Genomic DNA, 21789 nt, shown 5'->3' with positions numbered 1-21789 from the left:
CCGTTGTCTAACCCCTCAAAATTATTGTCTAACTTCCCAATTTTCTTGTCTAACTCCTCAAAATTATTGTCTAACTTCCCAATTTTCTTGTCTAACTCCTCAAAATTATTGTCTAACTTCTCACCGGTACCCCTCGCTTCGTCCCTCATTACCCCCATTTGGTTTCCCATTACCCCCAATTGCTCACTCTGAGCATCCATCCGGCCCTCCAATCGCTCACTATTCTGGGCCATAAGGGCCTTCATTTGTATAAAAAAAAGTTCCAATCTTCCCAGCGGCGCTACTTCGGTCGCGGGCACGGTGACCAGCGAGGCGCCTTTTTGCGCGCCCGAAGCATCGTGCGCGAGAGCGCCATTTTGTGCACCTGCTACCCCAGCTGTTTCGCTCTCCTCATGTCCCTCATGTCCCTCAATTTGGTCCTGGACCGACCCTGCTTCACTCTCCCCTACCGGACCCCAGCCGTCTTGATCCGCCATAGCGCGACTTGCAAAATTCGAGTTTCGTAAAACAAAACAAATTTCGGCCGCTCCAAATTTTGACCAAATTTTTTTTTTTCCTCTATTCGTTTTTTTTTTTTTTTCAAAATTTGGTCGGGCCTCGAATCTCACTCCCGACACCAATTGTTACAGACACGACTTTGATGTTAAAGTGGGCCGAGCGGAATGGCCGTCGTGTCCGCACAAATTACCCGACTATACTCGACGTTGACGAAGTCGCGCGATGCTGGCTCAATAAGAAAAAGAAGACACCCGGCTGGATTACAATAACACAATACGACACCAGGGGTTCAGTTCTCAAGACCTCCGGAGGAGGTTATATTAAGGCGGAAGGTTAGATTACAACTACAAGAGGGACAGCATAGAAAGACAAGCACTTAGACACAATCTTATATTATTCCCAACAGACGACAGATAAACGGGACAAGGCTGACTCACACGGGGATTGATGGCTAGGAAAGGCAGAATCGATGGCTCAAGGTGCACTCTTGGCTCAAGGACAGGGTACTGTACGGTCCAGTAGATGCAGGAGGTTTCACAGCGCTCGAGGTGGCGTCTTGTCGTCTCAAGCTGGGGGCGCATCTGACGTCACATCCGGCGCGGGGCCGCGTATATCCGGCGGGGAGTGACACGCCCTCGGCTCGTTAGCTCCGCCTCGTGGAATCGGCACGTTGCTTCTCATTGGGTGCGTGCGGGGGGTTTACCAGGCTCCGCCCTTGACGAGGAGCTGACAAGGAGCCCCTTCGTGGTAACCCCGTGGAGCGCATGGTCTATGGCGCTAATCGAGCCGGTGTGAGGACGCATCCTCCCCCGCTCCGCCGCCATCTCCTCTGTTGTTGTTGTAATTGTTGTTGTAGTTGTTGTTATTGTTGTTGTTTGGGGAAGAAGATGGGAGGAGGTATGGGAAAGGTCCTAAACTCACTACTGATGCCATATAATCACATTCTGGTGCAACGAAGAGTCATAATTAATGGAAACGAGGCCTTAACTGACATAGATTAAGAATAACTAGGAAGATGTCCGAAAGTTGTCTACGTGTGGTGCGGTGGACCTGGGCACGACATTTAATGGGGGAATAAGGGGAAGGTCGGCTCTACTGATTGTTATTTACATGCAATGGGACTAGGGAATGGGGGATTGGGGAAAGTTGGGGAGTATTGGAGAAAATAGGGGAATATTTACAAGCGGATATGGAGGCCAAATTCCATATTCGCAACAGTATCATCTCCAAAATGTCATTGCAGATTGCCAAAGAGGCTTTCTTTTGTGATCACAGAAGCATGAAATGGAGGTAAGTGCCTTTCCTTTGCCTTCAAGTGTGCGTTGATGATAGACATCATTAAAAAAACAAGTCATTCTCATTTTACACCTTCAACACTCAACGCACAAGAGAATACTTTCTCCTTGCCTCGCTCGAACCTGAGAGCACGGTAACTTTGCGTTATTACAGCGATAGTCAACAAACCAAAAATGAGCAATTTATGTCCAACATAATTCCTTGAAACAAGCTCACCTGGACATTTAGTGAATAAACACTTTGCTTCTGCCTTGGACTGCTACATTAGCCAATTCCGGTAGGGTTGCTCGGGTGTTAATACCATACCCTATACAGGCCTAATCCTCCTTGCAGAGGGCTAAATCAGCTGCACTTGTTCAATTCCAACCCATCGTGGTCCGAGCATCTTACCTGGAACAATCGCTTGACCTTGCGACGTGGCAGGTTTACATTGAGCTTGTGCATCAGATGCAGCACCTCCTCGATGCTAAGAGAACCGTCTCCATTTTTGTCAGCTTCCTCAAATGTCTGCTGCAGCCACGTTCCCACCAGCAGTGCTCATCAAGGAAAGCAATTCCTGGAGTAAAGAGGGAGGGACGACTACACTCAGCAGTGAGCATGATGACAGTAGGTCTGCAGTTAAATGGGTCGCCATCACTGCACGGTGGTCCGACTCAAATATAGCACAAGACTTGCTGCCCTTTACTACACCCGATTGAGGTTAGGGTTAGGGCTAGGGTTAGGGATGTGGAAAAAGTCAATGCTGTGTGGTACAAAAACAGGGGCGCGTACTTACTGGCCTTGTATGCAAGACGACTGTCTTCAATATTCCAAAACCACATAATGCAAGAACATACGTGTCTGATCATGACATTCTATGGAATCAATTGAAATAGTCTAGTGGTGAAAGCGATCCTTGAAGTGCTGATAAAAGAAGTTCATGTTGATCGATAAAATAAACTTTTAATTTCCAGGAAAACACACTGAGACTTGTTAAAACGCTTCAGACTCATTTTTCCTGAGACAATTTGGGTCAAATTATGTAAAGGCCTCATATTGGACCTATTTCCGGTGTTTATTATAGCTTGAGCAGGAAGTTACAAGATAAGTCTAATTTCTAAGCAGGAAGTTACAAGATAAGTCTGATTTATAAGCAGGAAGTTACAAGATAAGTCTAATTTCTAAGCAGGAAGTTACAAGATAAGTCTGATTTATAAGCAGGAAGTTACAAGATAAGTCTAATTTCTAAGCAGGAAGTTACAAGATAAGTCTAATTTCTAAGCAGGAAGTTACAAGATAAGTCTAATTTCTAAGCAGGAAGTTACAAGATAAGTCTGATTTATAAGCAGGAAGTTACAAGATAAGTCTGATTTATAAGCAGGAAGTTACAAGATAAGTCTAATTTCTAAGCAGGAAGTTACAAGATAAGTCTGATTTATAAGCAGGAAGTTACAAGATAAGTCTAATTTCTAAGCAGGAAGTTACAAGATAAGTCTAATTTCTAAGCAGGAAGTTACAAGATAAGTCTGATTTATAAGCAGGAAGTTACAAGATAAGTCTGATTTATAAGCAGGAAGTTACAAGATAAGTCTAATTTCTAAGCAGGAAGTTACAAGATAAGTCTGATTTATAAGCAGGAAGTTACAAGATAAGTCTAATTTCTAAGCAGGAAGTTACAAGATAAGTCTAATTTCTAAGCAGGAAGTTACAAGATAAGTCTAATTTCTAAGCAGGAAGTTACAAGATAAGTCTGATTTATAAGCAGGAAGTTACAAGATAAGTCTGATTTATAAGCAGGAAGTTACAAGATAAGTCTAATTTCTAAGCAGGAAGTTACAAGATAAGTCTGATTTATAAGCAGGAAGTTACAAGATAAGTCTAATTTCTAAGCAGGAAGTTACAAGATAAGTCTAATTTCTAAGCAGGAAGTTACAAGATAAGTCTAATTTCTAAGCAGGAAGTTACAAGATAAGTCTAATTTCTAAGCAGGAAGTTACAAGATAAGTCTAATTTATAAGCAGGAAGTTACAAGATAAGTCTAATTTCTAAGCAGGAAGTTACAAGATAAGTCTGATTTATAAGCAGGAAGTTACAAGATAAGTCTAATTTCTAAGCAGGAAGTTACAAGATAAGTCTAATTTCTAAGCAGGAAGTTACAAGATAAGTCTAATTTCTAAGCAGGAAGTTACAAGATAAGTCTAATTTCTAAGCAGGAAGTTACAAGATAAGTCTAATTTCTAAGCAGGAAGTTACAAGATAAGTCTAATTTCTAAGCAGGAAGTTACAAGATAAGTCTGATTTATAAGCAGGAAGTTACAAGATAAGTCTAATTTCTAAGCAGGAAGTTACAAGATAAGTCTAATTTCTAAGCAGGAAGTTACAAGATAAGTCTAATTTCTAAGCAGGAAGTTACAAGATAAGTCTAATTTCTAAGCAGGAAGTTACAAGATAAGTCTAATTTCTAAGCAGGAAGTTACAAGATAAGTCTAATTTCTAAGCAGGAAGTTACAAGATAAGTCTAATTTCTAAGCAGGAAGTTACAAGATAAGTCTAATTTCTAAGCAGGAAGTTACAAGATAAGTCTGATTTATAAGCAGGAAGTTACAAGATAAGTCTGATTTATAAGCAGGAAGTTACAAGATAAGTCTAATTTCTAAGCAGGAAGTTACAAGATAAGTCTGATTTATAAGCAGGAAGTTACAAGATAAGTCTGATTTATAAGCAGGAAGTTACAAGATAAGTCTAATTTCTAAGCAGGAAGTTACAAGATAAGTCTAATTTCTAAGCAGGAAGTTACAAGATAAGTCTGATTTATAAGCAGGAAGTTACAAGATAAGTCTAATTTCTAAGCAGGAAGTTACAAGATAAGTCTAATTTCTAAGCAGGAAGTTACAAGATAAGTCTAATTTCTAAGCAGGAAGTTACAAGATAAGTCTAATTTCTAAGCAGGAAGTTACAAGATAAGTCTGATTTATAAGCAGGAAGTTACAAGATAAGTCTAATTTCTAAGCAGGAAGTTACAAGATAAGTCTAATTTCTAAGCAGGAAGTTACAAGATAAGTCTAATTTCTGAACTCACTTTGCACGTGTGTGGCAAGAGGGTGCGAGGGAAAAGAATCCGAAGGGACCACACATCTAAACTATGGATCAAAATAATTATGGAAGGCAAAAGATCTGATCAACAAACTGTTGATGGAGATTTACCTCTTCCTTCAAGGACAGTATCATCCTCAGAGGCCAGGCCTTAAATGACACAAAAAATATAACTGAATAAATAGAGAAGTGAAGAGAAGGAAAATAACCTGAGATTTTTGAAGAACTGGAAAAATCTGCCTTTTGAAAAGCGGAAGGTTATAACTGTTAGGAAAGACGTGAGAAGGTAAAAAATTCCAAAGTTTAACGGTGAAGGGAAAGAAACATACATCACGGCCATCCCTTGAGTTGCCAATGGCTGCACAATAATCATATGACGGAGTGGCTTGCCAGGTATTTATTGGTCTGGCTAGTGGCGGAGGTGTACAAGCAGCAAGTTCGTGGAGCAGAAACAAAGTAATATTGATTCATACTAAAGTACGCAATTTCCATCACAATGACAAGAGATCCAAGCTCGTTGGCGTTGTGATATCCTTGATTTAAGGTCCTCAAAATTGGATGTCAGTAGGATAAGGTCACTCATTATGGAAACAAGAATGACCGCACTGTGGTCACAACCTGCACTAAAATGTGGTAACGGGTCGATTGGGAAACGCACATTTACAGCACTATTAAAAGATGATCAGCGTGATTGGGAAACACACATTTAATGCGTTATTAAAAGATTAACTCGACACCTCTTATCCGTGTCACCCTCCTCATGGTTATATCAGAATGAGCTGATTCATAAAACGGCCAAGGATCGATTAACCCGAAGATGAGGCCGTTGAAAAATTATGCAACACTATTTTTTATTTTTTAGTATTTTGCGTAGCGTAATGCTTGATTATGTAACATAACGTAACGCTAGATTATATAACGTAACGCTTGATTATGTAACATAATGTAACGCTTGATTAATGTAACATAACGTAACACTTGATTATATAACGTAATGCTTGATTATGTAACAAGACGTAATGCTTGATTATGTAACATAACATAACACTTCATTATATAACATAACGCTTGATTATGTAACTTAACGTAACGCTTGATTATATAACATAATGCTTGATTATGTAACATAACGTAACACTTGATTATGTAACGTAACGCTTGATTATGTAACATAACGTAACACTTGATTATGTAACGTAACACTTGATTATGTAACATAACGTAACGCTTGATTATATAACATAACGTAACACTTGATTATATAACGTAATGCTTGATTATATAACATAACATAACGCTTTATTATGTAACATAACATAATACTTTATTATATAACATAACGTACACTTGATTATATAACTGTAATGCTTGATTATGTAATATAACGTAACGCTTGATTATGTAACATAACATAACACTTGATTATATAACATAACAGAACACTTGATTATATAACGTAATGCTTGATTATGTAACATAGCATAACACTTGATTATATAACATAACAGAACACTTGATTATATAACGTAATACTTGATTATGTAACATAACATAATGCTTGATTATGTAACATAATGTAACACTTGATTATATAACATAACGTAACGCTTGATTGCCGTATGTTCTGAAATACCTTGCATTCTGACAGCCTTCATTGAACCTTATTGTTACTCGACATGTGATTAGATTATTTGGGGTCCCTCATCATGAATAACACTCGACCCAAACAAAGCCAATGGTTTTAGTAACTTGCATAACATAACGCTTCATTACTGTGCATTCTGAAGGGCTTAATTAAACATCACTATTTTTCGACATGTGATTACATTTTTCAGGGTCCTTCAATCAGCAGAGGCCTGCGGGCCTAATGTGTTAGGCCGATAAGAAAACCAAGATGGCGGCCATATCATTTTGGCTTGGTGATATGGTGGGTGGAGTCAAGCGACAGATGTGAGTGTGGTCCGCTGTCCGCTGTCTGCAGCTGTCCGACTAATGGTTGCACGTTTCAAAAATCAACCCCGAACAACAACAACAACAACAACGCAGAGCTGTTGTAGACATGCGACATGTAGCAAATAACAAGTGCTAAGTGCAAGGTGGGTCCATGTTCTACGCTCCACTATTCTCATGACAAACACAACTAACCACTACCCTCCACCCACCTGGCCCAAGCATATCTGGCCTTGGTGAAAGGCAAACTCATGCTCAAGCAGTACAGCAGGCAGGTATGCTACAAGGCCGAGAAAACCAATGAAAATTTGGTCCAATGGACCAACGGGCCCACTAGTACTAGAAAAGGAGGCATGCGTATGTGTTTATACATGTTTCACCCATTATTTGACAGTCCACCTGACTCCACCCACAATGTCTACACCACTACCGCCATATTTCTATACCCAGTATAGGCCTGATGTTTCATGGGCCTCTTTTGTAAGGCTCATGCTTTCTGATTCTCTCACGGCTTTATCTTAACTCGAATTTGACATCTAATTTCATTTTTCATCATGGCTAAGATGGATCAATTTGCAAAAAACAGGAAGAAAATCATACAAACATTGATGTTTTAAAAGGCAAAATACATGCTAATATCAGTTTAAGGTTGGGCATGATGCGGGGAGGGGGAGAGGAGAGAGAGTGTTGAGAAGGAACAGAGTGAGGGGAGGGGGAGAGTGGTGGGGACAGAGTGAGGGGAGGGGGAAAGGTGAACAGGGAACAAAATGATGGGGACAGAGAGTGGACAGAGAGTGGGGAAGGAGGGTGAGACAGATGGAGGGGGGGGGGTGGGACAGACTGAGGAGAGGGAAGGGGGGACAGAATGATGAGGAAGGAGTATGGACAGAGTGAGAAGAGGGAGGGTGGACAGATTAAGGAAAAGGGAGGGAGCAAGGACAGAGTGAGAAGGAGGGAGGAGGCAGAGTGAGGAGAGGGAGTGGGGACATAGTGAGGAATAGGGAGGAGGCAGAGTGAGGGTGGATAGAGTTAGAGTAGGGGGCCGAGCAGAAGGGGAGGGAGGAGTGACAGAGTGAGGAGAAAGAGGAGGATGTAGGGGAGATGAGTGGGGGACAGAGTGAGGGGAGTTGGACAGAGTGAGGGGAGGTGGACAGAGTGAGGAATAGGGAGGAGGCAGAGTGATGGCGGACAGAGTTAGAGGAGGGGGCAGAGCAGAAGAGGAGGGAGAAGTGACAGAGTGAGGGGAGGGAGGAGCGACAGAGTGAGGAGAAAGAGGAGGATGTAGGGGAGATGAGTGGGGGACAGAGTGAGGGGAGTTGGACAGAATGAGGGGAGGTGGACAGAATGAGGAATAGGGAGGAGGCAGAGTGATGGCGGACAGAGTTAGAGGAGGGGGCAGAGCAGAAGAGGAGGGAGAAGTGACAGAGTGAGGGGAGGGAGGAGCGACAGAGTGAGGAGAAAGAGGAGGATGTAGGGGAGATGAGTGGGGGACCGAGTGAGGGGAGGTGGACAGAGTGAAGAGGGGGAGAGGAGAGAGGGGGAAGAGAAGTTGAGGGGTGGAGGGGTAGGGGGGAGAGGAAGGAGTGGGGATGCAGAGGGAGAGAACAGGTGAGGATGGAGAGGGGGGAGAGTTGAACGGGGTCAGAAGAGAGTGTGGGGTGGAGGAGGACAGAAAGTTGTGGTCATGAAGTCACTTTTTACATAACATGGAATTTCTAGGAGTCCCTGCTCCTGCTCCATTTACCACAGAATATGGCCAACTCATTCCTCATCCATTCTTCAATGGAATCTGCTACACTTAAAATAAATCATAAATGTACACTTCAAACATCAGAGAAATACTTTGTAAAATACACGTGCAGTAAACATTCATGCTGTCTTCATCCTAGTCAGGTTCACTATGTTAACAAATATAATTTCGTTCAAAATTTTGGGATTCGCAAACCTGTACATTTTTGGAATCTTCAGAGCATGGAGAATCCGAAAATCAATGTTGGCATTTGCACAGACACCTGCATGGCCGCCATTTTGGATTTTGAAAATGGCCGCCATAAAATACATATTTTGCGCGATCTCGGCTTCTAGTCAACCTAGAAACTTAATTAAATATGCTAATCCTATGTTTTCTGGGTCAAGGAATCCAATAAAGGCCTCAAAATAGTGCTCAGGATTATAGAAAAGCAACAAACAAAGGTAATTGAAAACCATTGTCTTTATATTTGTGATATAACTGTATTACATAATACATGATATTGCAAGTCCTTTGAAGTTATAGGTTGTTATAGGAAGTTATAGGTAGTATCAGATTGAACTATAAGTCCTACACACAGGATCTACGAGGTCTACACCGTTCAGGAATATGCTTTTACAGATCTTCATCACCGTCCTGAGTGTCATTTTCGCAAAGGTGTCTCCGCAAATGTAAACATTAATTTTTGGATTCCTCATGCTCTGAATATTCCAAAAATGTATAGTTTTGCTAATCTCCAAAAATTTGAACGAAAAAACATAGTGAACCTGACTATTCTGTCGGATGGATGCCAGACTATACAGACCTCACTCTGTGTGTACGACAGAAATGTGTTCCGAACTGCTTTCTTCTTTCATACTTCGACCTCACAACAGGAGGATCAAAAGTCTCTTTCGCCTCAACACAGCTAAAGAAAGACTAATATTGATATTGATTGTCTCTGAAAACTCGAAATAGGTAAAATGTTTGTAGCGCATGCTGCATGTGCACATTTACAGCAAAGTGATGTACATGTAGTTTATAGAATCGTGAACATTCACAGGTAAACCTCCTCATGTCAAATTTAAAAAATAGACCATTTCCTGTGTGTCCTGCTGCACTGTATTCAGATTCTAATACTGTACTTTCCATCTCCAAAAGCCATAATTAATACTTTTTCTGTATTAATTGTTCTGCTTTGACCCATCGACCACATATCAGAAGTGAGATTAACAGTGTATATGTTTCTGCCTTCAAAACAGCACTGAAATAAATAAATATTGTTGCCTCTAAATGCAAATTACTCCAATAAAGTAGGACGTGAGTGTTTGATCGATTGTCTTATTGCATACATGTACAATCATCAATATTTGTTGCATTATTCAATACATGCGCCTCGTTCTATGATGAATATCATGGAAAAGGAACAAGTGGCGGTTCTACTTTCTACATGTCAAAATTACATGTGTAGGTTTACTCACAGTAAAAATGTAACTGGCCACATAACAGGTGTGTGTGTGTGTGTTAGTGTGTGTATGCGTTTATGTATGTGAGTGTGTGTGTGTGTGTGTGTGCGTGAGTGTATATGTGAGTGTGTGTGTCTGTGTATATGTGAGTGTGTGTGTGTGTGTGTGTGTGTGAGAGTGTATACGTGAGTGTGTGTGTGTGTGTGTGTGAGTGTGTGTGTGTGTGTGTGTGTGTGTGTGTGTGTGTGTGTGTGTGTGTGTGTGTGTGTGTGTAATGACAATCTCACCTGCCTTTGAAATTACCCTTTATGCCACATTACAATTTACCCTTTATACCTCCTTTGAATTTACCCTTTATACCTCCTTTGAATTTACCCTTTATACCTTCTTTGAATTTACCCTTTATACCTCCTTTGAATTTACCCTTTATACCTCCTTTGAATTTACCCTTTATACCTCCTTTGAATTTACCCTTTATACCTCCTTTGAATTTACCCTTTATACCTCCTTTGAATTTACCCTTTATACCTTCTTTGAATTTACCCTTTATACCTCCTTTGAATTTACCCTTTATACCTCCTTTGAATTTACCCTTTAGAACGCCTTTGAATTTACCCTTTATACCTCCTTTGAATTTACCCTTTATACCTCCTTTGAATTTACCCTTTAGAACGCCTTTGAATTTACCCTTTATACCTCCTTTGAATTTACCCTTCATACCTCCTTTGAATTTACCCTTTAGAACGCCTTTGAATTTACCCTTTATACCTCCTTTGAATTTACCCTTTATACCTCCTTTGAATTTACCCTTTATACCTCCTTTGAATTTACCCTTTAGAACTCCTTTGAATTTACCCTTTATACCCCATTACAATTTACCCTTTATACCCCATTACAATTTACCCTTTAGAACTCCTTAGAATCTACCCTTTATAACCTTTTAGATGTTACCCTTTAGAACCCTTTAGAAGTTACCCTTTAGAACCCTTTAGAAGTTACCCTTTAGAACCCTTTAGAATTTACCCTTTAGAACTCCTTTGAATTTACCCTTTAGAACTCCTTTGAATTTACCCTTTATACCCCATTACAATTTACCCTTTAGAACTCCTTTCAATTTACCCTTTATACCTCCTTTGAATTTACCCTTTATACCTCCTTTGAATTTACCCTTTATACCTCCTTTGAATTTACCCTTTATACCTCCTTTGAATTTACCCTTTATACCTCCTTTGAATTTACCCTTTATACCTCCTTTGAATTTACCCTTTAGAACTCCTTTGAATTTACCCTTTATACCCCATTACAATTTACCCTTTATACCCCATTACAATTTACCCTTTAGAACTCCTTAGAATCTACCCTTTATAACCTTTTAGATGTTACCCTTTAGAACCCTTTAGAAGTTACCCTTTAGAACCCTTTAGAAGTTACCCTTTAGAACCCTTTAGAATTTACCCTTTAGAACCCTTTCTCTGAAGCAGCGATTTTACTGTGGAGGTAACGAAATTCCTTGCTATTATTTCCAACTATTCTCTTAAAATTGTGAGTTGAATTGGGCAGCAGAAAGCGTTAAATATTCCGCTGTTTCGACGTGGGTATGCCCGATTGCTTCGATACGTGGGAGGAGGGTGACGGTAAAGATGGGACAGCTTTGGAAAGGGGAGGTTGAGGATTGGAGGGTGGGGGGAGGATGTTGAGGCCTTTTGATGGGGGTGGGGGTCCATTATGCCTGTGGGGGAGGGGGGGGCGTTCATTATTCCCTTAAAATAATTTTGACAGTTCCATCAAGTACGACTCTCCCCTGTGAACTGTGAGTTCCAATGTCCCATATAGTTCAGCACCAAATATCGTACGTTTGCTGCTCTGACGACAGATTACTTACCTTTTGGTCTTTGCACTAAGTTTGCCTGCTCTTACACCACACCTTCTGAATTCAATTACAAGTGATAAAAGGGTCAGAAAGAGAAACTCAGGGGGAAAATGACCCACTTGAAAGCTAAGCCATAAAAGCAAATCTCAACAAAGCTGACATGTTAGTCTCTTTTGAAATTTTAAGGTGGGACTCAAAGGTGGACCTTGAATGTGAAATTATATTCACCCAACTCAAAGCTTTCACTTTGCAAAGGAGAATGGAAAGGAAAGAAGTCATGTGTTCAGGATGAAAAGATATCGAATATAATAGCAGCTTTTAGGGTTAGGAACGGCTCAGAGTAACAAGACTTTTTTGACTTTTTCAACATATTTCAACATACAGCTATTTGATCTTCATTTCAACAATATTGATAGATAAATGTGATATAATATAACAAATATCATGAAACTAACATTTTGTAGTCCATTGTATAATTTAAATACACATAAATGCAAATTTCACGTGTGGAAAAAGTAAGTACACCCCTACATTTATCACTACTTCAAATACCTAAAATTAGAATCAGGTGCACCAGCTCAGGTGCAAATGATTACAACATCGTTAGAGAGGATCTTGGAGGAACCTGTCTTATTTAAACCTCAGACATTTCGTTTGGTTTGCTCTTTGTTGTTGAAGTGTGCGGCGTCACCATGCCGAGATCAAAAGAGCTCTCTGAGGCCTTCAGAAAGAAGGTGATAGATGCCTACGAGTCTGAGAAGGTATTTAAAAAGATCTCCAAACAATTTGAAATCAATCATTCGACTGTCCGGGAGATCATTTACAAGTGGAGAAGATTCCAAGCAACTACCAACTTGTTCAGGCCAGGCCGCCCCAGCAAGTTCAGCCCGAGAGCAGACCACAAGATGCTGAAAGAAGTCTCTAAGAACCCCAGAATGTCATCACGGGACCTACAGGTAGCTCTTGCCACTGTTGATGTCAAAGTGCACGAGTCTACCATTAGAAAGAGGCTGCACAAATTTGATCTACATGGGAGGTGTGCCAGGAGGAAACCTTTGCTGTCCAGAAAGAACATCAGGGCAAGACCAAAGTTTGCCAATGAACACCGAGGCAAAGACCGGCACTTCTGGAACAATGTGCTCTGGACAGATGAGTCAAAGGTAGAGCTATTTGGCCACAGTACCACAAGACATGTTTGGCGAAAACCAAAGACAGCATTTGACCACAAGAACCTGATACCAACTGCAAAGCATGGTGGTGGAAATATTATGGTTTGGGGCAGCTTTGCTGCATCAGGGCCTGGGCAGCTCACCATCATAGAATCCACTATGAATTCTTCATTGTACCAGAGGGTGCTTGAGGATAATGTGAGGCCATCTGTCGGAAAGTTGAAGCTCAACCGAAGGTGGACCTTGCAACATGACAATGACACTAAACATACCAGTAACTCCACCAAGGAATGGCTGAAAAGAAAGAAATGGAGGGATCTGGAATGGCCAAGTCAAAGCCCGGATCTAAATCCCATCGAGATGTTGTGGGGGGGTTTGAAACGAGCTGTGCATGCAAGAAACCCCTCAAACATCGCACAGCTGAAAGAGTTCTGCATGGAGGAGTGGGCAAAAATGTCTTCCAGTCGATGTCAGAGACTGGTAGACAGTTATAAGAAATGCCTACTTGAGGTTGTTTCTGCCAAAGGGGCCAATACCACCTATAAGAGCCAAGGGTGTATTTACTTTTTCCTCATGCGAAATTTGCATTTATGTTTATTTAAATTATACAATGGACTACAAAATGTAAATGTTTCATGATATTTGTTATATTATATCACCTTTATCTATCAATATTGTTGAAATGAAGATCAAATAGCTGTATGTTGAAATATGTTGAAAAAGTCAAAACTTTACATGGGGTGTACTTACGTTTTCACGTGACTGTATATATCGATATAGATATATATGAAAATATAAATATGTATATATAATTTCAAAACACACCTCGTCACAAGTGTGCCTCACTGACCTGGTCCTCAGTCGAGGTCCTCAGCATCATCCCGTTTCAGCTCTTCAACCTTGATACAGTCAGCTATGGTTGGCCAGCAGGGGCACATACACCTACACATGCAGCAACTACACCCGGATGCGTACTTACCTTATCCCCACCCCCAGCCAGTGAGAACACAGACTACAACAACAAAACCACCTCCACTCCCAGAATCCACAGCCCCTCACCCACTCACTCACACACCAAAAAAACCACACCTAACCAACCGACCACCTACCCTTACAACATGCACCACTCAAACAAAAACACATTCATGCAAAACCACACCCACTCCTGCAACACACACACACACACACACACACACACACACACACACACACACACACACACACACACACACACATACAGACACACACACACACCCACATATCTCCATTTCTCTTCCGTGCTCGGTCACCACCCCTTTAGACTGAAATGAACCACCCCCCACAACCTCAACCTCACCGTTCGACGTGCCTCCATAAACTTCCTCCATATCCAAAGTGAGCCTTTCAAGGCAACCTGGGTCACCTTGTCACACATCCTCCTTCTTTCTGTCCCACACACTCCAAGCCGAGCAAGAAATGCAGAAAAGGAATTGCCAATACACCCTCTACACCCCACCTCAAATGGCTGACACGAAACTCGCCAACCCTTCTCCCGGCACTCTCCCTCCAGCTCACTGTACTTTCATCTCTTCCCCTCGTGCACCTCCTCCATGTTCTCTTCCCAAGGTGCAGACAATTCCCCTAAGATGACCTGTCTGGTTGCACCTGACCAAATGACAATGTCAGGCCGCAACCTTGTCACACAGATCTCCTCTGGGAATACCAATTGTGGCTTTAGGTCTGCCACGACCTGCCAATCACAAGCATCTGACAGCCCTCTTGCATTCCACCTCTTCCACTTTCCACTTCCTGCCACTTGGCCCTCTTTGACAAAGAACACCTCTTCCCCATCGGTCTCCTTCTCCATTCTTCTCTCTCTCGATCTCAGCACCTCTTGTTGCACCATCTGCACCACCACCACCAGCACCTGATCATGTCACCACCTGTATTGTGCTGCTGCCAATGCTACTGAGCATGCACTCAGTGCATGCTGCACCGTTGCCACACCTCCACACAAATTACATCTCTCCTCCTGCAACAACCCCCACAATCTCAAGTTTACTGGTGACGGAAGCACATCATACATTTTCCGCAACAGGAAACTCAACAATATTGGCTCCATCTTCCAAATCTCTTGCCACTTCAACATCCTCACCCGTACACCTTTCCACCTAGTCCAAGCACCTTGCTGTGCCTGTCCGACTGCTTTCACATATCTCCCCTCCTCTTCCTTTCTTCTCACCTCCCTCTCAACCATCTTCCTCCTCTCTTTCACACATGCCTTTCCCCATCGCTCATGCTTCATCCACCCCAAGCCATGCTTCCCATGCTGTACCATCCCCATGACCTTCTCCTGTTGCAACCGCCCCTCCATCTCGTCCACCTCTGATCTTGCATTCCACTTCCGACTTCCCTTCTTCTCTGGGAGAGCATCCTTTCTTGGCACACCTGAGCTCCTCACCACATACAAGGCTTTCATCCACAGCTCAATGGAATACTGCTCTCCCCTCTGGGCTGGTGCTCCTGCCTCACACCTAGCTCGTCTTCATGCTGTTGAAACCAAAGCATTCAGAATCATTGGAATCTCCCGCGATGAAGCTAACTCCAAGGGCCTCTCGCTCACACACCGCAGGCAGGTTGGTGGTCTTTCCGTCTTCTACCGACTCCTCTCTGGCCTTGCACCCCCCCAGCTCTCTCTGGGCTCTGTCCCGCAAATATTCCTACAGGTCGCACAAGATCTGCCTGCAACCCTCTTATGGTTAAACTGCCAAAATCAAGACTCTCTGCTCACCTTCACTCCTTCATTCCTCTTTTCTCCCGCCTGTGGAACAAACTCCCTCACTCTCTTCAATCCCACTCCACCCTCCAGGTCTTTAAAACAGCTGTTCACCACCATCTCTTATCTCCCCCCATCCAAAACCTTGATCTTTTCTACCCCCGCTAATTTCACCCCAATTCCACTTTTTTGAAATACCAACTTCTGTCCTGGAAGTCCTTGGTGTCCTTGTGTTTTATACTTCTCCCACCACCCCCCCCCTCCCCCCCTTCCCACGCCTCCTCCCCCAAGCCCTCTCCCTCCCACACATCTCCCTGCTCTCAAATGTTGTGTTTGTGTGCTTCCCCTCCTCTCGCCATCTTGGCTTCCGCTCCCTCTTTTTATATATTTTGTTTGTGTGGTTGATTTGTTTGTGAAATAAATGTTAGCTCTTTCACGAGCCTCGATTCAGTATACAAAAAAAAAGAGCATTCTTTACCACTGCATCACTTGAATCCCGCAACATCATGAACTCCCGCACCCTCACCACCTTAAACTCCTGGGTTAATGACGTCAAGGGAAACTTGAGTTTTCCACCCTGACCATAAAAGGCAATGTTCGTCCAACAGCGTGGCACTCCCAACCACCTCCTCACAAACCCGCTCACCACAACCTCCATCCTCTCCACATGCCCAATCGCAATATCATACATCATCAATGGCCACAATACTCGTGGCATCAACCCAAACTTCAAACACCATACCTTCAACTTACCTGGAACTATATATTTATATATATATATAGTTTATACAATGAAGTCTGCATACATTATGCAAGACAAATGTCAGGAGAATTTACGCTGGGAAATTAGCCTGCTTACACATTCCAATCGCAGCAGTCTTTTGCTCACAATTCTTCCTTTCATTAAATTGTACATCGTCTACAAGAAGACAAACGAGTCCAGCCGGTCTACAAGATATGGAGCCGGGCGAGAAATGCCAATGATTTACACCTGGGTTTCCGCTACCTTCTGAGCACTTACTTCACGATGCTGAAATCTCAAGCTCAAATTCCATGTACCACATCAATTTGTTCATCGTTTACTGATGTCCTTGTCATTCATTAAAGAGCACGCGTCTCATAATGCCCTCTTCCTGTTTACCACGGCAACTATAAACTTGTAGAAGGTCATCCATAAGCTTTAGATCATTACATAAAGACCTTTTTACACCACAATGAGCATGAAGTTATGAACAGAGGTTGGAGGCAGAGGGTGTTCCAAAAATAAGTTTCCTTCCTACATTAAACGACTCCCACCACTACATTACCCTTTACTATCCGAGTACTGCAACTGAGCAATAAGGATATCGATCTCGTGTTCGCTGTCGCTTGACCAGGCAATCTTCTCCAAGAATCCTGGCCATAAGGAAGTGAAGGCCCGTGAGCCAGGCCTGAGCCTCCTGAGGACTGCCGGCCACCAGCGCCAGAGGCTCTAGGCCGGTGCCGTGGTAGACGCTTAAGCAACAAGCCAAATCGATGGAGCTGCACTCCATTCTTTGGAACGCCTCCGACTCCCGGCCTTCACATACCTCCCGAACAGAGTCGATCGAGACTGAGGGAGACACGCAGGGTGGAACCAGTTTAGATCAATTCAAGAAGACGTTGCAGAATAAAGATGCTTAATAGGTTTCTCCAACTTGTGGCAATGCACTTTCAAACAAATTGTGACTTTTGAAATATAGTGGTATAATAAATAAATAAATAAATAAATACCCCCACCTTCCCAGTAGTTGAATCAATATAATACCAGCAGAGATTATGTAAGACATTTCATTGGTCACATTTGCTGAGCTCTTTCTATCGATGAGCTCCATTCCTTGTGTGAAAATAATGTAAACTGGAACACAGACAAAAACTACGAAGCTCGACACAAGCTCAAGCACAACCGGAAAGGGATTGGTAGAGCACAAAGGAAAAACTAGGAATGAAAGACCAATGGAACAAATAAATGGAAAAGATGGGTGGAGGGTGGAGGTATATTTGAAATCCTTGAGGGAAGAAGAAGATTGATCAGACGAAGGATGTTGGTTCCACAGGTGGGAAAAAGGAACAAATGAGGGCATTTACCAACGAGATCATGAACCTGAAGAAGAAAATAACCAGAAAGTATCTAATTAACATCACTTTTTAATATAAACTTGCTTAAGATTCTTCCATTCCTTCAACATCTTGAAGCAAACATCAAATCTTTACAACCTGGTTTTCATAATACTCTTTCAGAGCATTCATGGATTCATCATACCTTCCAAAAGACATCCATGGATCATTGCTCCGGACTGACAAACAGGAAATAGTCGAAGAAGGCCAAAGCTGGTAACTATGGAGGATGTGGAAGGAATTTGAGCCTCGTTTCTGATGCTTTTTCAGTTTCAACGTGAAAGTAAGTGGGCTCGTGAATTGACCTCGGGCGCAAAATTCCTCAATTTCCTAAGATTGTCCTTCATTTACTATAAAACTGAGAATAATCTTGTGTACTAATGTGGTGTGTGTGTGTGTGTGTGTGTGTGTGTGTGTGTGTGTGTGTGTGTGTGTGTGTGTGTGTGTGTGTGCGTGTTTCTGTATGTTTCTGTAACAATCCTTCCCACTGATTGGTTGAACAGCTGGCCTGACTCCACCCACCGATGATTTCATCCTGATGAAAAATCTTATGGCCGCCATGTTGGTGCTCACCGCGATGTGAAGGTCAGGACACCTCGGTGTCATATATCAATAATCGCTATGCACTCCCTATATATTTCACCTTCATTGTAAATCTACAAAGCGACAGTTAAAAGGATTTTGAGCCGATAAGTGTCACGGGCCTTGTGAAGATCGGACTCAGCAAACAAGGCAGCGCTCTGTTAACGTATGCACCACCCAAATAAGAGGCGCGTTTTCACTCCACTGCGCATCCGCAGTATCCCACCTCCCCTCCTCCCCTCCCGTCCCCTTAGGCCATCCCTCCCCCTTCCCTCCCCCCCCTCCTCTACCCCTCCCTCCTCCCCCTCCACTTTCCCCCCTTCCCCCTCTCCCCTCCTCCCATTCCTCCCCTCCCTCCCCCTTTCCCCCCTCCCCTCCCCCCTCTCCCCCCTCCCCTCCCCCCTCTCCCCCCCCTTCCCCTCTCCCCTCCCCCCTCTCTCCCCCCCTACCCCCTTCCCTCCACCCCTCCCCCTCCCCTCCCCTCCCCTTCCCCTCTCTCCCCTCCCCTCCCCCTCCCCTTCCCCTCTCTCCCCTCCCGCTCTCTCCTCCTCCCCTCCCCCTCCCCCTCTCCCCCGCCCGGCAACGCCGGGTACTTCTGCTAGTTTCTTTATAAACCGAGCTGTGGGGATTAGCTGTTAAACCCCGCGCCATGCATAATGAATAAGAAGAGACCCACGACTGCTTCGCCAAGCACACCTCGTATCAAGAAGCAGCGACAAAGTGTACCTTTTGCGGTGCAGTTAGACATGGTGAAGGAACAATGGAAATTCTACGTGTACATGGAATCTCTGCATCTGCTGTGAATTACATTGTTAGAAATTCTCTGAAAATGAAGCTGTTTCTGGACCACTCAGAAAAACCAACAAGCGAACTCATGGATACCTGAAGCCACAGCTTCCTGTCATATGGAGGTCAAATCCTAAGGATTGGATGACTATGTCAGTGGGCAGGACTACGTAATTAATTTCTGCATGGAGGGTGGTCTAAGGGGTGCCAAAACTTATTGGATTATCGCACGAGTTTTGCATCGGCACAGGATGGGCAGGGGGCATTGCCCACCAGTAGCAAAACTTTGTTGGTGAGATTTTTCTCCTTGGCATCATTTTAAAAGAAGGCTTTAAGTGGGGAAGGGATTGGCATTCTCTCAAGAAGGGCATAAACCCATGTCATTAAAAAAAGGTCTTTGTCCAAGGTCACTATTTACTTTTAACGATGTGTATAGATATGCATTAGCAAGATGATAATTGGTTTCAGGTCGTTTATTTTCACATATAATTTCCGCATATCTCGAGGGATTGTGAGTTGGCCAGGCAACTGTAGCGGCCAAGACCTGCTGATGGTCACATATCTTTTCTGCATATCTCGCGGGATTGTTAGTTGGCCAGGTGACCATGACGGGCCATGACCTGTTAATGGGCACGTATCTTTTCCACATATCTCGCGGGATTGTGAGTTGGCCAGGCGACTGTAGCGGGCCAAGAACTGCTGATGGTCACATATCTTTTCTACATATCTTGCGGGATTGTGAGTTGGTCAGGTGACCATGACGGGTATTGACCTGTTAATGGGCACGTATCGTTTCTGCATATCTCGTGGGATTGTGAGTTGCACAGGCGACTGTGACAGTTGGGAAGGGGGTGTGAAGGTTTGGAGTAGGGAGAGGATTGATGCCTTCGGGTTGGGAGTGGGAGGGTGAGCACTTGAGGTTTCTGAGGGGGTAGAGAAGAGGGAGAAGTTGGGAAAAGAGAGGACTTTAAGTCATATTTTACATTATGTGGAATTTCCGTGGGTCCCTACGAGTAAATAATACTATTTACAACTAGAATGGCGCATACCTCCGCCATACCGCATTGATAGGCCGGATCTGGATCGGGGTATAAACTAAAATCGAATCGGCTTGTTCTTGCCACCTAACCAACTCATCCACCATGTTTTGTAAAAATCCATGTAAAAATCCAAAAACTTTTGAAATATGTTATATATCTTGTTTTTGGTTGCTCACAATGGTGAAGAATCACTTGGAATTATTATATAACAAATTGTTTAGTTCAATCACGTGACAAAATTAGTCTGACACGATGGTTGCGAATTAGCGCATTTACATTTGAGTTTGTGTCCTGACTATATAAACGATCGGATTGGTGCTTTGCAAGTAGGGAGTTGCATCACAAAGTTTGCGTCGCTCGGATGGAAACAAATCTGAGTGTGTCCACTGGCAGTAGTTGGTGTACATTAAATATCCCACTGTCTCTTTAGCGAAGAGTAGGCCATTTATTGCCAGAAACTGAACAAATTAAAAATTCACTCCAAAAGCATCTTCAGTCAACTGCCAAGCCCATACAACTGATTTGTGAAAGATTTGGGACAAAATAATTCCGTGGAAAAAGAAGGAGTAGCAGTAATCATGCAACAAAATGTTTTGTGTTCGGAATGTTTTACCTGGGTAAGGCACATAATACATTCACCCAACTCTTGTACAGAAGTTTTTGCGTAGCTGGATGATTACATGCTGAAGGCTGAGATTTTTTTGGTTAAATTTTATTTATTTCTTTCTTTATTTATTTTAGATTTTTTTGTTATTTTTGTTAAAGACAGAGTGAGGGAATGATCAGATCATGAACCATGCTCTACACAGAGTGAGCGTCGGTGGTGCCGAAGCAGTTTCTTGGCTAAGTTACAATCTTGGTTGGGTCGCCACTCTGACACAGGAAGTAAGGGCAGCAATTTGTAATTTGTCCATAGCTCGTCTACTCATCTACATGCGGATAGCTCGTCTACTCTTCGCGAAGGACACCATGGGATCCTCAACATCCAGCAAATAATGTTGGCAGACGGGACGCCAATTTAATGTTCACCGGAGGGACGGCACATGCATTGATGTATCACCCTGCCAGTGAAACAGTGGATTGACAATTTCCAGCCGGATCGGGATTTCAACCCCTGGCTAGATAGGTTAGCGGCAGGTGTTTGGTACCTCTACGCCATTCCTAGAGCATCCATCAGCACGCAAAACATCTACATGATGTTGGTTCAAAACACCAGGGAATTGAATCAGACCAGGAATTGTAATGGAGAAAGGATCACGAAGAAAATTTCGAGAAAATGTTGTCGTTTCATTGTTTCGAGAAAATGTTAAACTGCCTATCCCATCTCCAAATCATGTAACAAAAAATTTACTACACGGTACCTGTATAACAAACGTGGATATTTTGGCCCATACTTTTGTAAAATAATCCTGCTCTTGCAATAAAATTCAGTGATTTGAC

At 42.8% G+C, this 21789-nt stretch overlaps 1 protein-coding gene across 1 annotated transcript in view; it reads right to left on the bottom strand.

The window, feature by feature from the left end:
• LOC137425824 (1-phosphatidylinositol 4,5-bisphosphate phosphodiesterase eta-2-like) overlaps window positions 1-21789 on the bottom strand; it is a 368966-nt gene that overhangs the window by 196071 nt on the left and 151106 nt on the right. The window contains exons 3-4 of the mRNA XM_078775526.1: window positions 17153-17396; window positions 2185-2314 (exon numbers count right to left, since the gene is read on the bottom strand). Of these exons, the coding sequence (XP_078631652.1) occupies window positions 2185-2314; window positions 17153-17396 (374 nt within the window). The remainder of the gene's footprint in view (window positions 1-2184; window positions 2315-17152; window positions 17397-21789) is intronic.

Source organism: Myxine glutinosa, chromosome 4, assembly GCF_964187855.1.
Source record: "Myxine glutinosa chromosome 4, kmMyxGlut1.1, whole genome shotgun sequence".
NCBI classification, from domain to species: domain Eukaryota; kingdom Metazoa; phylum Chordata; class Myxini; order Myxiniformes; family Myxinidae; genus Myxine; species Myxine glutinosa.
This window is presented reverse-complemented; position numbering and strand designations above follow the sequence as displayed.